This window comes from Arachis hypogaea, chromosome 3 (assembly GCF_003086295.3).
Source record: "Arachis hypogaea cultivar Tifrunner chromosome 3, arahy.Tifrunner.gnm2.J5K5, whole genome shotgun sequence".
NCBI classification, from domain to species: Eukaryota; Viridiplantae; Streptophyta; class Magnoliopsida; order Fabales; family Fabaceae; genus Arachis; species Arachis hypogaea.
In genome coordinates this window covers 1076257-1090455 of record NC_092038.1, presented here as the reverse complement: position 1 = coordinate 1090455, position 14199 = coordinate 1076257, and the positions used below count along the sequence as shown (strand labels likewise).

At 31.1% G+C, this 14199-nt stretch overlaps 2 protein-coding genes and 1 long non-coding RNA gene across 3 annotated transcripts; 1 reads left to right on the top strand and 2 right to left on the bottom strand.

Moving 5' to 3' along the window:
- Positions 1-2443: 2443 nt before the first annotated feature.
- Positions 2444-4075, bottom strand: LOC112785530 (heavy metal-associated isoprenylated plant protein 3). The gene is made up of 4 exons (XM_025828995.3): positions 3799-4075; positions 3398-3724; positions 3207-3297; positions 2444-3115 (listed from the first exon to the last, which is right to left on the bottom strand). The coding sequence occupies exons 1-4, from the start codon at positions 3808-3810 to the stop codon at positions 2706-2708; spliced, it is 840 nt and encodes a 279-aa protein (XP_025684780.1). The 5' UTR covers positions 3811-4075; the 3' UTR covers positions 2444-2705.
- Positions 4076-6819: 2744 nt separating this feature from the next.
- LOC140181529 (uncharacterized) lies at positions 6820-7749 on the top strand. Its single transcript, XR_011876238.1, has 2 exons — positions 6820-6954; positions 7563-7749. It is a non-coding gene; the product is annotated as an uncharacterized lncRNA (long non-coding RNA).
- Positions 7750-8091: 342 nt separating this feature from the next.
- Positions 8092-12432, bottom strand: LOC112785525 (probable CoA ligase CCL7). The gene is made up of 6 exons (XM_025828988.3): positions 10223-12432; positions 9100-9289; positions 8847-8992; positions 8674-8741; positions 8501-8603; positions 8092-8412 (listed from the first exon to the last, which is right to left on the bottom strand). The coding sequence occupies exons 1-6, from the start codon at positions 11234-11236 to the stop codon at positions 8299-8301; spliced, it is 1635 nt and encodes a 544-aa protein (XP_025684773.1). The 5' UTR covers positions 11237-12432; the 3' UTR covers positions 8092-8298.
- Positions 12433-14199: the final 1767 nt, after the last annotated feature.

The window sequence follows — 14199 nt, the reverse complement described above, 5'->3', positions numbered from 1 at the left end:
AATTTAATTTGCATAAATAGTAAAAATGAAATTAATTAATTAAAATAAAAGTATTTTAGATATAAAATGTTATTAAAGTTTCAGTCTCCATCTTTAAAAATTTCAGTCTCATATATCCCTACTTTTTGAAAGTATTGAAATAATAAAATTTTAAATATAAAAACAGAAATTTTAGTACCAATTTTTAAACTGACAAACATAATACTGAGTTTTAATTTTTCAGTCTCTGTCTCAATACCTCAAAACAAATGCTACCTCAAAGTTCCATTTAGCAAATAGCAAGTAATATCAGAATATTCTAGTTTTGTTCAAAAGGGTTGTCTTTATTAATTCTCATTCACAAAGTTAGAACTGCAATATTCATGATAAAATATTAAAGAGAAAGGTAGTCATTCTTCTTTTTCTTTTTCTCTTTTTTCTAATATAATGATTAACACATATAAGTATAGATAAATACTTTTTGAAATGAAGGTTCTTGTTTCTTTCCACACAAAGTTAGACAAAAATCAAAGAGAGGGGGATATGATGGTCAAGGTATCGTAAGCTTATTAGCATCATCATATCATATATAGCACAAAGACATTCCATGCATAAAACCAATATGCACCATCATGATCCCTTATGAGTAGCACATACAAACCAAAATAATTTCTTGCGTGAAAATAATAATTAAGAATCGTTAGATATATATTATTATGTTTAATTAAATTGTTTAATATAATATATTTTAAAATTTAGTTATCATGTTTGTATAAAAATATTTTGACGTAAATGGTCACTTTTAAAAAAATAATGTAACTCATCAACTTTCACTTGTTTCCAGATAATAAACGAACCCAGAGATCAATTCACGAGTCATTTCATAATCATTACACTAAATTACTTAATTATATACTTTTATTAGTGCTAATTATATATATGGGTCTGTTGAGGAAAATAAAATTATAATGTACTCCACATATTGAAGACATTCATAAATATGATTGATATTATATATATGGAGCGTGTTTGGCCATACTTAGAAGTTAGAAGTATGGTACATTTACATCTTGACTAAAATAATTCTGAAAAATGATACAACCACATTACAATAGTGGCTAAGAATAAAATATTCTCATTCATGTTAAAAGGAGAAAGGGAAAAAATTGTTCATCTCATTCATAAATCAATGAATCATAATCATCATCTATAAATTTGTGTCAATTTTTGAATGCCACCCGTGTCTTTCTTCTTGTCGATAAATTCATAAATATTTTACACACTGGAAATGTTACTTTGCTAGAGAATTTTATGGACAAACTTCACATGTCTTCAAATTCATTGCTTGAGTGATGGGGTAATGTATTATGAATATTGAAAATAAATATACAATATTGAAAATTAGCATAATTTTGGTTTTCTACATATTATTGAATCTTTCATTAAATGGTATTTTTTTACTTTTTAATTAAAGTATATGAGTCGCCAATTAATTATAACTCAAATGGCATAGTGATCTTTCCATACTCACCTAAAAGGTCGTGGGTTCGAGTTTACTTATCTTTAATTTGATTTAAAAAAATTAAAGCTAAATCATACGAGTCAATGATTTACCACATCTAGTATAGTAATTAAAAACTATAAAATTTTACTCCTTTAAAAGTGTTCATTTTTAATTTTTAATTTGGATTAAGAAAATAATTAGAATGTGTTCGATTTACAATTAAAAATAAATTTACAAATGAAATTGCTCTTTAGACTAAAAAAAATCATAAGGTTAATTTACATGATAAAATGAGAATTTATGGCCCAAAGTTATTTTTGCTTGCATGAATTAAAATTGAAGTGGTGAGCAACGAGTCAAAATCTAAGCAAGTCATTTTATACTATGAAATATGGAATTGATTGAGTTAGCAGCATAGCCATAGCCCAAGGCACATGAATGAATGAAAATCAAAGTAGCGTGTTGGTGGGGGGCATTTAGAAATCAATAGGAAAAGATCCAAATTAAATTGGAAGAAAATATAGGAAGAAAAGCAGTGAAAAAAGAAAAGATAGAATAAGGACAACTATGAATGATATGTAAAAGAGAGAGAGGCGCACCGCGCAAGGGAATGGAGTAAAGGACAGTTTTAAAATCCACTAACGAACCTGGCCCCAAAGGAATAGGACAAAATTGTGAAAGCAAAATAGCAAGGACAACCGTATTGCTCACCTAATAAGGACATGCACCATTGCCACATCCCATGCCCCTTCAATCTCCATTAACTTTGAACTCTATTTTACTCTCTACTTCTAGTTCTCGTCCCTCTTCACAAACATAAAAGCTCACTACTAATAGTTTAATTTTTCTCTCTATTTCCATAACCTTTTTTGAATATTATTATTGTTTATCTTAATTTATCGGATTCGGAGCTTGATGAACATTGGCAGCACCTTCGTGTTGCAACTTGCAAGACATTGATTTGATTCCACATATAATATATATATTTTTAACCAATTTACATTCTCTTAGCAAATTAAACAGCTGTGGAAGTGGGGGAGAGAGGAAGAGTATAGACTATAGAGATTCTCCTTTTTTTTGTCATTTACAATGGCATTATAGGTAATAACAAATCCTATTGGTTACTCTTAATCACAAGTCACAAGCATTGAAAAGGAAAACAGAGAGTCTCTATTGGGTATCCCTAAAGAGCATAATAAGCATGGTGACGATGATGATGACATCACATGAGAGAACAAGCATGTGGGTTCTCATCACTGAAGATATGAGGAGGTGGTGGCGGTGCATGCAAGTGAAACTGCTCCGGGTACGTATACACAGGCATATAGCTGTAACCGCCATGATGATGTGGATGCACAACAGGAGCATATCCATATCCATATGCAGATGGTATATACTCCATTCTATTCACCTCCATCATCACCATTTCTTCATTATTATTATTATTACCACCCTTGTTCTTCTTGCCTTCACCACCGCCATTGTTCTCCTTGTTCTCTGGTTTCTTGGGTGGGACCACCTCCACCTTCCTCTTGAGCTTCTCCGTTAGATTCGCAGCCAGAGCCTTGACGTCCATGGTCCCCTTCACTGTCACCGTCTCTTTCTCTTTGTTTATCTCCATTTCATTCACCCCTGCAAATTCAAATTCAAATTACATCAACACTAATTACTCCATTAATTAATCAATTCATTAATAATAGTGTGTGTATAGATGTAGAAATACCTTTGGTTTTGGAGACAGTTTTGCGGATTTTGTCGACGCATCCCTGGCAGTGGAGCGCCACCTTCAGAACCGCCGTCGTCATTACCGGAGTCTGTTACAACATAATAATCAAATTGAATTGGAAGTAGAAAATGAAAAAGAAAAATGACAGGCTGGCACAGGGGGACTATTACTGTTAGTCTGTTACTGACCTCTTTCTCTTTGGATTTCTTCTCCTTGTTATCGCCGTCGGTTTTGTTCTCTTTATTCTGGTCGCCATTTTTGTTGTTTTTGTCCTTCTTGATCTGAGGTGAGATAAGAATCACCTTCTTGTTGAGCTTCTTCTCAAGCCTCTCCTTCATTTTGGCGGGATCTGAAACATTTCCGGTGACGGTTATCTTTCCGGTGTCGGTCTCCGCCTTGACATTGTCGACGCCGGGGTAAGAGCGGAGGCAGCGTCTGATCTTGGAAAAGCAGCCATCGCAGCTGCAATCCACCTTCAACACGACATTGTTTTCTCCACCCTCGCTCTTCTTCTTCTGCAACATCAAATTCAAATTACAGCACAATAAAATAAATTATTCATTATTTTACAGAATTTAAAAATGTGTACCTCCTCGCCCATTCTGGTGGTTACTCTGAGTTGAGTGAGTGTAAGAGTGTTGTGGTAGCTATAACGCTATATATAGGGGTGTAGTGTGTAGTACAGTGCTGGCGCGTGTATGATACTACCCCCGGGGGCCACGCCCACGCTGGACTCTTGGCGTAACATTCTTCCCATCTCTTTCAACTTTCCTTCCTTCTTTCGTTATTTATCATTGACTTGACGCCCAAGTACCCAACGCCAGTCGCCATAGTAGAAACTTCTTTGCTCTTGCGCTTCCACGCCCACCGTTTCCCTTAATTTGGGCCCATCTTTATAGGCCCAATATGTAAAGCAGTTCTCTCACCCAAAAACATATTAAAGAGGGCTCTCCTTAATCCAACAAAAACTCTTTCTTTTAGGGCCGGTAAGGTGTCCTTGGAGCAATTTATTCTCATCCCAAAAGAATAGTTACTTCACCAAAAATTTGTATCCTTGCAAGGGCCCTTCTCTTCCCTTTTTCTCAACAGTGATATATGTGATCTAAAAGTCTCATAATAGTTAAGTACTTCAAATATCTTGCACTAGTTCAAAAAATATATATATATATTACAAGTTTCAAATTATTTATAAATACAAAATCTTTCTCTCTTTATAAGTTCATTTTTAGAGTTAAATTAGACACACTGAATTTCAACTTAAATATAATATCAGAGATTATCTGACCTAATTTTATTAGACCACCCATTCACTTGCAAATATATGTTCATATATATTTCGAACACTAATTTTTAGAGTTGAATTATATCCATTCAATCAGAATTCTCTCTGTATTTATATTGGATATGGGAGTTTTACACTTGTGGTACATCACATCCAAAAGATAAAAAGGATAGTAGTGGTTGTTAACACATTTTAAAGACATTAGGCTAATTAATTAAGCAGTTCAGTCATGTTTAATGGTTATTGGTGGATATGCACTGTTAAGTCACATTCTTATTGAAAGATGAAAGTTGGTTGGATGTTTGACAAATTCCAATTCTAGCAATGAAAAATAAAAACTTAGTTGATATAAGGAATTAGATATTTTAGAGGAAGCAGGGGCAACTCCCAAGAAAGTATGAACCATACACGTGTTTGAGAAAGGCTTGATTCACGTGGAAGTAGACCAGGTTGTGTGTGGCGGACATGCGGGTGCACAGCTAGTTTCTTTCCTTTGACAGGTAGCTCTTTCTTACTTTAGTTTGAAGATATATATCACATCACCGGAAATAATAGAGAACCATCACAATTTATTTATTGTTTTTTTCTCATTAATTATTTATTAATATTTAAAAATAAAAAATAAAATATATTATTAAATTAAAAAAATTATACTAAAAACATTAAATTAATAACTAAATAATAATTAAAAATAATAAATTATGATATTTTTAACCTTTCTCGTCATAACACTAACAAATAGTAATACAGATCTTCTCAGATCCTTATCTAATCTAAATCTAAATCATAATCAAATCAATTTCTAATGACCATTTTTATCTGCTCTCTTTTTTGCTTTATTAGCACAAAAGATTTGCCTTTGAGGCTTATAGCTAGCCACCACTCGTTCAGGGAAGGAACTAGATAAAAAATTAGAAAAAGGTTAAAAATATTTATATAATAAAATAAAATTAAAATAAAATTTTAAAAAAATTAAACTAAAATTTATATATAACTTATATATAAAAAATTAAAATTAGAGGGATTATTGTCACTTTTGCTCTAATATAGCTCCGTTCCTGCAGAAACTAATATAAAGGGAGGGATTTTAATAACTAACTAGTATATTAATAATTAGATGAAAACTAACGTACGGTTATTTACTTATTTTTATATAAAATTAATAAATAAATATTATATAATTAATATATTTAACTAAATTTTATTTAATACATTTTAATTAACAAAATTTTAAATTATATATTAATCAAATCATATCTTAATATTTTTTAGATACGACAAAATATTAAACAAAGAAACTGAAGTCCACAAGTAAAGGGCAAAATAAAAGTTAAACTACTCCCACTAAAAAATCCTAATTTTAAAATTTAACAATATCTTGACAAAATTAAAAAAGAATAAAATTTGAAATCTTCCTTTCCATTCGCATACTACTATAATTATTATAAAATTACATTAAAGGAGTTGGCGAAAATTCTATGGAAAAGGGTACCTACTAAATCTGTCCATCCTTTTTAGATAGATGGATAGTGTCTCCTCGAATTGGTTCAAAATATTCTTTAATTCATCCCATATGTTTTAGAAATTATTTTAGATATTTAGATATTCATATATAGTAAAACAAGGAAATAATAAATACGAGTAACATTGGATTTATTCAACTTTTCTAAATTTAATTCTGTCAAGCAAAATACCAATAATTTTAAATATATTTAAATTAGATTCATATTTAATTAAACTCAAATTCATAGAAATATAGTTAAACTTTATAAATAATATAACCAAATTAAATTTATATTTACAATTAAAATACAAATAAAAATACAAAATATATTGGTCGTGAATAATTTTTTTTATTCATTAAAAGTTTAATTATTTAATTATAAGAATTTTAGCTATTTAATTTTAGTAATTGATTACTTTAAAAATAATATATATAAAAGTATATAAATAAATACAAATATGTAATTAGCATATCGTGTAAAATATTTTTTTATAATAAATACCGAATACATTTAATTTAATTTGCCACCCTAAAAAATCATAATAATATCATAAATGACTATTAGGGTCACATGATGAAAAAATCACATGTGGTAACCAATTATTCTGATCACGAGTTTATATATTTAAGTAGCAATTCTTTCTTACCAATGGAATCACATATTCACATGATCACATATCTCGGCTTTCTTTCTCTCTTTCACTCCTTCACTTAGCCGCCATATACAATTGCGTGCACCAATATGTGGCCTTTATCTGCATTTGCACCTGCACTTTACTTGGGTTTTCCCATATGCCTTTCTTTACTCGACAACATTTAATTTAGAAAAAGAAAAAAAGAAGAAGTAATAATAAAGTATATGTGGAAATGGCTAAGGTGCCGGTGCATTTGCAGGTAAATGCCATGTATTGTTGGCTATGATCATCAAATTTTCACTTCGGATACAAAGGTCTTAAAAGGTAATCTATATCTTCAGTTTCTTTAATTTATATTTTATAATATCTACTAATATTATTTGTATCATTTGTGTATTTATCTGTTTAGTTGGTTACTTTCGAATATTTTCATGTGAATATATATGATATTATGAATTATTATCTTATGTTTGACTAAATATATAAATAAGTCATTTAATAATTTATAATATTATTGTTACGTCTTTATGAAAATAGCCGCTATTTATTTATTGTTCCAAGACTAGCTTAGTTTATATTAAATCTGAGTTTAACCCATCATGAGTTCATGTCAATTCAAAGAGTATTTTCTTTTCTTTTTTTTATTGATCTTTTTGTTTTGGTCTAAATACGGTCACATTAGTTATTCAACTAATAACAAATTTATTGACAAGTGTAGCTTGTTTAATAGTTAAGTACTAACAAGTTCGACCCGCTATGATATTATGTTTCTTGTATTAACTAATTAGCATTTCTCATGAGAAAGATTGATCTATCATCAAAACTGCAAAAGATTGATCTCTAAGCTTTCTGGCCTGGTATCATTATCAATGAATTAATATTATTAATTATTATATTTGAACAGTCATTAACTTAAGTATCATAATTCATAGTATCTTTACTAGCTTCTCTCTTGATGTGGTGGTACCCGACAAAGAGAACGATATGAGTATACTCTCCGTACATATGGACACAGGTTGGAACAAGGCTGAGTCTTTAGATAAAACTTGTATATATAGATTTTATTCTTAGATTCTTTATTCGTGTATGACTTGTAACTTCTTTTGATTTTTCTAACAACTTTTTTTCAGAAATTTTAGGCCGGGTAGCTACTTTTTACTGTAATATTTGATAACACCAATTTTTATACAATTTTGTACTTACGCTTATCAAATTTTTACACACATAAACATATGAATTAATATACATTGCATCTTAACATTTTAGTTTTCAATATATATTGTTTCCATAAAAGTTCAGGCAATTGGAGGAGAAATTGGAATGTGATTTGATGATCATCCAAATTACCCGATGATGACTTCGTCAATTCATAGAATCAACATCTCCATATTAACAATATTTTAAACAAAACAAATTATATCCAGAAGAATATCAATTATTATGAAATTACCAAAACACAAATGAAGAAAACAAGCTTTATTATGGTATTGAAAGAATTAATTAATTTATTAAACCATACAAGAACGTTGGGACCTTAAAAACAAAATTAATTTAAGTGTTGAAATTTTGTTTCTCTTATTTCTACTAGTACAGAGTGCTTATAATGTTATAAATCAACACTTAATCTGTGTAAATCAATATGGAAATTTAATGGTTTAGAATATCTTTCTATATTTTGGATCGTACTTTTGCTATGAGGTCTCTTCTGAGTATTTTTCCGGAAGCTGTCTTAGGAACACTGTTGATGAATGTCACCCTTCGCAATCTTTTGAATGGTGCAACCTGCAATGCACACATTCCAACCATTCAGATAGGATCAATTATGTTTATCAAAAACTGATTAGCAATAACAATGTTTATGTTAATTAACCTGATTAGCAATAAACTTCTGAACCTCTTGTTCAGTGAGTGAAGTGTTGGGTGAACGAACAACAAAGGCAATTGGAACCTCACCAGCTTCATCATCCGGATATCTAAACACAAATTAAACTAATTAATTAACCCAATTATCAGCATAATAATGAAATATTAATTGTTACTTACGGGATGACAACAGCATCTAATATTTGAGGGTGAGAAACGAGAAGTCCTTCAAGTTCTGCTGGTGCAACCTATATTAATATTAACAAAGTTAATTACCACAATAATGAATAGCAAACACCTATTTAATATCACTAATAATTTCATTATCTATAGTTAATGTGATGGTTATGTACCTGAAGACCTTTATACTTGATGAGTTCTTTGAGACGGTCAACAACATAAAGTTGACCCTCCTCATCAAAATATCCAAGATCTCCGGTATGTACCCACCCTTTGCTATCTATAGTTGATCTTGTAGCCTCTGGATTCTTAAAATAACCTGAAATTTGTTTTACCAAGTAATCGTATACATAAAATTAAAAATTAACGAGTCTGAGTCTGACTCTGACATAATATATAATAATTAATGAAGAAATTAATGTGTACCTTTCATCATATTTGGACCCCGTACCCAAATCTCACCCAATTGTTTAGGGGGAAGGGGCTTGTTCGTATCAACACTCATGATTTGAGCTTCCACTCCAGAAACTAGCATTCCAGTTGAACCACTATGACGAACCCCTGCTCTTGGATTCTCCACAGAAATAATGCCACAAGTTTCTGTCATTCCATACCCCTGAAATTACGATACAAATACTAAATCAGAGCATTAATAACTCAATATTAAAGTAATTCAATATCAAAGAATTAACATAAATTTATTTTTATACCAAAATCAGCTACGTGTTTAACTAATTTTCGATATATATTTTATATTTTAACATATATATTTAATACTAGTAACTAATTTTATTGTATACATAACATAATTTAAGAATTAATCAACCATAATAAGTGACAAAAAAAATCTAATATGGTAATTGAATGATCAATTCACACGTATGCTTAAACTAATTTCAAATCTAACTTTATATATAGAAGACCATTAACTAACCACGAATTCTTAAATAAAATTTGGGAGAGTATAAAGAGCTAATGAAATATTTGTACAATGTGTACAATGAAGGTTTATAGAGTATTAGAGATATAATCATTAGTGTTACCTTTTCTCATTAGTTGAAGTTTTTGGGATGAGTGGTATCATGATATAGTATTAGAGCGCTAGATCCGAAAAGTCAAGAGTTCAATTCTTGGTGAACCCCAAAATCAACTCAATAGCTCATTGTACAAATAGTCCATTGTGTCCCTAGCGGAATCTTCGTAACCAATTAACCATTAACTCTATCAAGACTATTGGGCTTCAAAAATACCACAAGAAAAAAAAAAAAAAGAAAAACCTTAACCAACAAAATTCTTGCCTAAAGATGGTCCACACAACCAACCAAAGTTGCATTGCGTAAATGACTTGTACAGTTGTAATACGGAATTAGTTTAGTCCACACAACTTGTTCGGTCTTCACCCTAAACTACTCACTCTTTCTCTTTGACCTAAATGAACTTGTTATTGTTGGTAAAAACAACTTAGCAGCTTAGACAATCTATGGTAACTTGGATTATGAGTATATTAAAATTTAAATATGAGTTTAATAGTAATGTTATATATGATGACCTGAATGAGAGCAGCATGAGGAAAACGGTTGGCACAATCTTGCATCAAGTCCTTGCCAAGAGGAGCAGCACCGGAACCAATCCTTCTCAACGATGACACGTCATACTTATCCACAACGCTGTGCTTGGCCATCGCAAGCAGGATCGGAGGCACAACCCAAAGGTTCGTCACCTTGTGCTTCTCAATGCCTTCTAGAAACTTCTCCAACTCGAATCTCCTCATGGACACCACCGTGCTCCCTCTTCTAAGCTGCGCGTACAGGATAACTGCCAACCCGAATACGTGGAACATCGGTAAAACGCAGAGGTACACGCTGTCGTTTACTCCCTCAAGTTCGTCCACGTAATCGTCGTCCATTCCAATCATCAACGCAGCCGCTATGAAATTCCCGTGCGTCAGAATCACGCCCTTGCTCACTCCCGTCGTTCCCGAAGAATACAAAAGCGCTGCCGTATCGTCTTCATTCACGTCGTTTACTGGTAACTCATTCTCACCTGCCACTTCTTCCATTAAACGACTATAATTGATTGTTTCTGGTGTCGTTTCGGAACCGATTAACACTGCGGGCAATTCGAACTTGAAGGATCTGACTTTCTCGTATAATTCTGCAACTGTGACCACGAGCTTCGGGTTGGAGTTGTTGATTTGTTTGGAGAGCTCCGTGACGGTGTAAAGAGGGTTCGCGGTGGTCACGACGGCGCCGATGGCGGTGGCGGCGAGGAACAAGATAGGGAAGTGGATGGAGTTTGGGGCGAGGATGAGGAGGACGTCGTGTTTTTTGAGGCCGAGGCGGAGGAGGGCGTGGGAGAGCTTGGCGACGGTGGTTTTGAGTTGGCGGAAGGTGAGTGTTTCGGAGGTGTCGGCGTCGATGAGGGCGGTTTTGGAAGCGGAGGAAGAGGTGGCGGTGGTGTTTTGGAAGAGGAAGGAGGTGAGGGAGGTGGTGGTTTTGGGAAGGGAAAAGGAAGGTCTCAAGGACCTATATATTCCGTCGGCGCCGTAACCGGATCGCTGCATGGTGGTGGTGGTGGTGGTGTGTGTGAGAGAGAGAGAGCGAGTAGTTGAATGGCGCAAATAGCATTTATCTTTGTTAGTTAGGTCGCAAAGTATTCATTCGCCTTCAATCGTTGTCATTCATTCATTGATGAGTTATGGATTGTGGCTTTTTGTGTTATGGAGTTCATGATAAATTAATCAACCATTAGTGAAGAAATTACGACATCTAATACCAAAAAATTGGATAAACACCAAGGTCAAAGATTTAATATGGTGATGTGTATTTAGAAAGAAAATGAATACTAGCCATTTGTGACATGCTAAGGAATAAGTTATTATTAAGACGACCAAAGAAAAAGTCCAATAAAATTGGATGATTATTTGGCAAGAGATTAGAGATGATGATAAGGAACATTGACGTTGAGAACGAGAACTAATGGCTTAGTGCATTGGATTTATGTGGAAAGGTTGCTTTCTAGTGTTTATATGGCATCATCAAAATACAAATCACAATACATTTTTTGCGGCTATTTTTTTTTTTTTTTGTACTGAATTAGAAGAGTGTCTTCCGCATAATTACAGAGAGTTGGTGTGTTTGTTATAAATATGAAAATAATTTTTTTTATTAAAAACCATAAATTAAAAGTCAGAATCTTTTAGAAAAATAGATTCTAAAGGTGCATAACTTTATGGATAAATTTACACTAACTCATTAATTTGAGATCCAATTTCGAGATTTTTTTTTAGAGATATGGAGAAGTAATTGAAATGTAATAATATTGATTCATACAGAAAAAAAATCTCTATTAATTCAAATCCTACCTACGAGATAGGAATAAAAAAAAGAAAAAAAAAATCAAAAATTTCACACAATACTTCTGATTTTTAATTTATTTTATATTTTTTACTGAATGAAAAAATAGATTAGAGTCTACAGAATCAAACTTGTGAGACTTAAAAAATAATGAAATAAAAAAAATAAAAAATAAGTAAAATACAGTAAAAAGTATGATTCCAAACAAATAAATTCAAAAAGATGTTTTTGATTTTCGAAGAATGAGACGAGGGCAAAAGAATTTATCGAAAAAGATTTTTGTTTTTATTAAAAAATTGTGATTGGATCCACATATATTTAGTAAAAAGGAAATCTTCTCCTTGGAGAATAATAATAAAAAAATCAATTAGAACATAAAAACGTAATTGAATTAGTTCTAGTTACTTTTTGGAATAGGATAGAAGAAAAAAGAAGAGATTCTCGAATGAAAAAAATGATCTAATGACTTGAAAAGAATTGAATGAAAAATCGTACGACACTTTTTAATTTTATTATGGAGGTTAAAATGGGGTAGGACCCCGTTATAGAGATCAGGTGTGATTTACCTGCATGTGGTGTCAGCAAAAGAGAAATTGGATAGTATGAATGAGAGGGGTCTTATCGAACGGTCCGATTTGCTGTCTACAACACGGACCATCCGAGTTGTTCACCGCAGCCACGTGTCACAGGCACCTTGCTCCCCAGAACGGTGTCTCCTTAACCAATATATCCCATTTACTCCATCCACACCTATCTCTGAGTCCCTCTCAAAGTTTCATTTTCATCCTCACCCTGCAGCTATTCTCTCCTCTTCTTCATCTTTCAACAAGTTCTACTGCATCTGCTTCATTCAAAACAAATTAAAATGCTAAGGAAGAAAAAATATAGAGATATTGATCGTTTTGAATTTCATATTATAAATTATCTCAACTATGATGATTATGTAAGTGTATTTATTAATTTTTTATATTTCAGAATTATTATTATTGTTGTTAAAAATTTAATTATAATTATTGTTGGAGATAATTCAACTTAAGAACATATATAGTAGCCACATTATTATTATTATTATTATTATTATTATTATTATTATTATTATTATTATTATTTAAAATTATAATTATTATTGTTAGAAATTTAATTATAATTGTTGCCGGTAGTTTAACTTAGGAATATACAATATTATTATTATTATTATTATTATTATTATTATTATTAAAAATTTAATTATAATTGTTGTTATTAGTAGTTCAAATTAGGAGCATATATCAGTGACATTATTATTATTATTATTATTGTTGTTGTTGTTGTTGTTGTTGATAGAAATTTAAGAATATATATGTTTAAATAATGGTTAAAAATATATATGTAAATATGATTAGAGAATATTTTAATCAATGATAATATTTGAGTTTGAGTAATATGATCGATTAATAAAAAATATATGTTTAAATTTTTTTGTAATAATTTTAGAAATTATAATTAATTTTATAAATTATAGTAATTTTTCGTAACAGTAAATAAAATAAATGGGTGCCGAATTTTTTTGAAATAATGTTGATAATTTTAATTAATAATTAGGTTTTGTAAAATATAATACAATGTGTTTGTTCATCGTTCATAGTTAGCTTTTGGATAATCAATTAAATTTAGAAGTTAAAATATTTTTACTTAGTAAATTGGATTTAGTAAAATTGTTTGTTTTAATTAGATTTAGTAAAATTATGTATGATCGTTGTGTGATTTGACTTAATATTTGTTGTTGAGTTAACGGTGAAAAATGATTAATAATGATAGTTAATTAATTGGTAGGTTAAGATGGTAATGACTAAATTTGATAATAACAAAAAATTTAGCATGATTTTAATAAATTAGTTGTTCTAGTTAGAAAATTATGATGTTTTAGTAGTAAATTAGTAATTGTTAATAATCTGACTAGTACTTTATGTTTCCGTAGAGTTTACGGATGTTGATGTGTGATCATCATGTCTTCCCGGATCGGTATGGTGATAGGGTGGAGGAGCATTTACGATTTACTAGTTTTTATCATGCGTCCCAAATTGGAATAGTCTAATGTCAGAAAGCATTGGTAAATGCTTTAGTCGAAAGGTGGCATCCAGACACACATACCTTTCACCTTCCGGTTGGTGAATGTGCTGTGACGCTGAAA

Excerpts from the sequence above, each read along its gene's own strand:
- LOC112785530 (XM_025828995.3), bottom strand. Across the intron at positions 3,298-3,397 it reads AGAAATCCAAAGAGAAAGAG|ACTCCGGTAATGACGACGGC; the intron begins GTCAGTAACAGA and ends ATGTTGTAACAG. Across the intron at positions 3,116-3,206 it reads AACTGTCTCCAAAACCAAAG|GGGTGAATGAAATGGAGATA; the intron begins GTATTTCTACAT and ends TTGAATTTGCAG.
- LOC112785525 (XM_025828988.3), bottom strand. The coding sequence starts at position 11,236 with ATGCAGCGATCCGGTTACGGCGCCGACGGAATATATAGGTCCTTGAGA. Across the intron at positions 9,290-10,222 it reads CTCATGCTGCTCTCATTCAG|GGGTATGGAATGACAGAAAC; the intron begins GTCATCATATAT and ends TCGTAATTTCAG. Across the intron at positions 8,742-8,846 it reads TCAAGTATAAAGGTCTTCAG|GTTGCACCAGCAGAACTTGA; the intron begins GTACATAACCAT and ends ATATTAATATAG.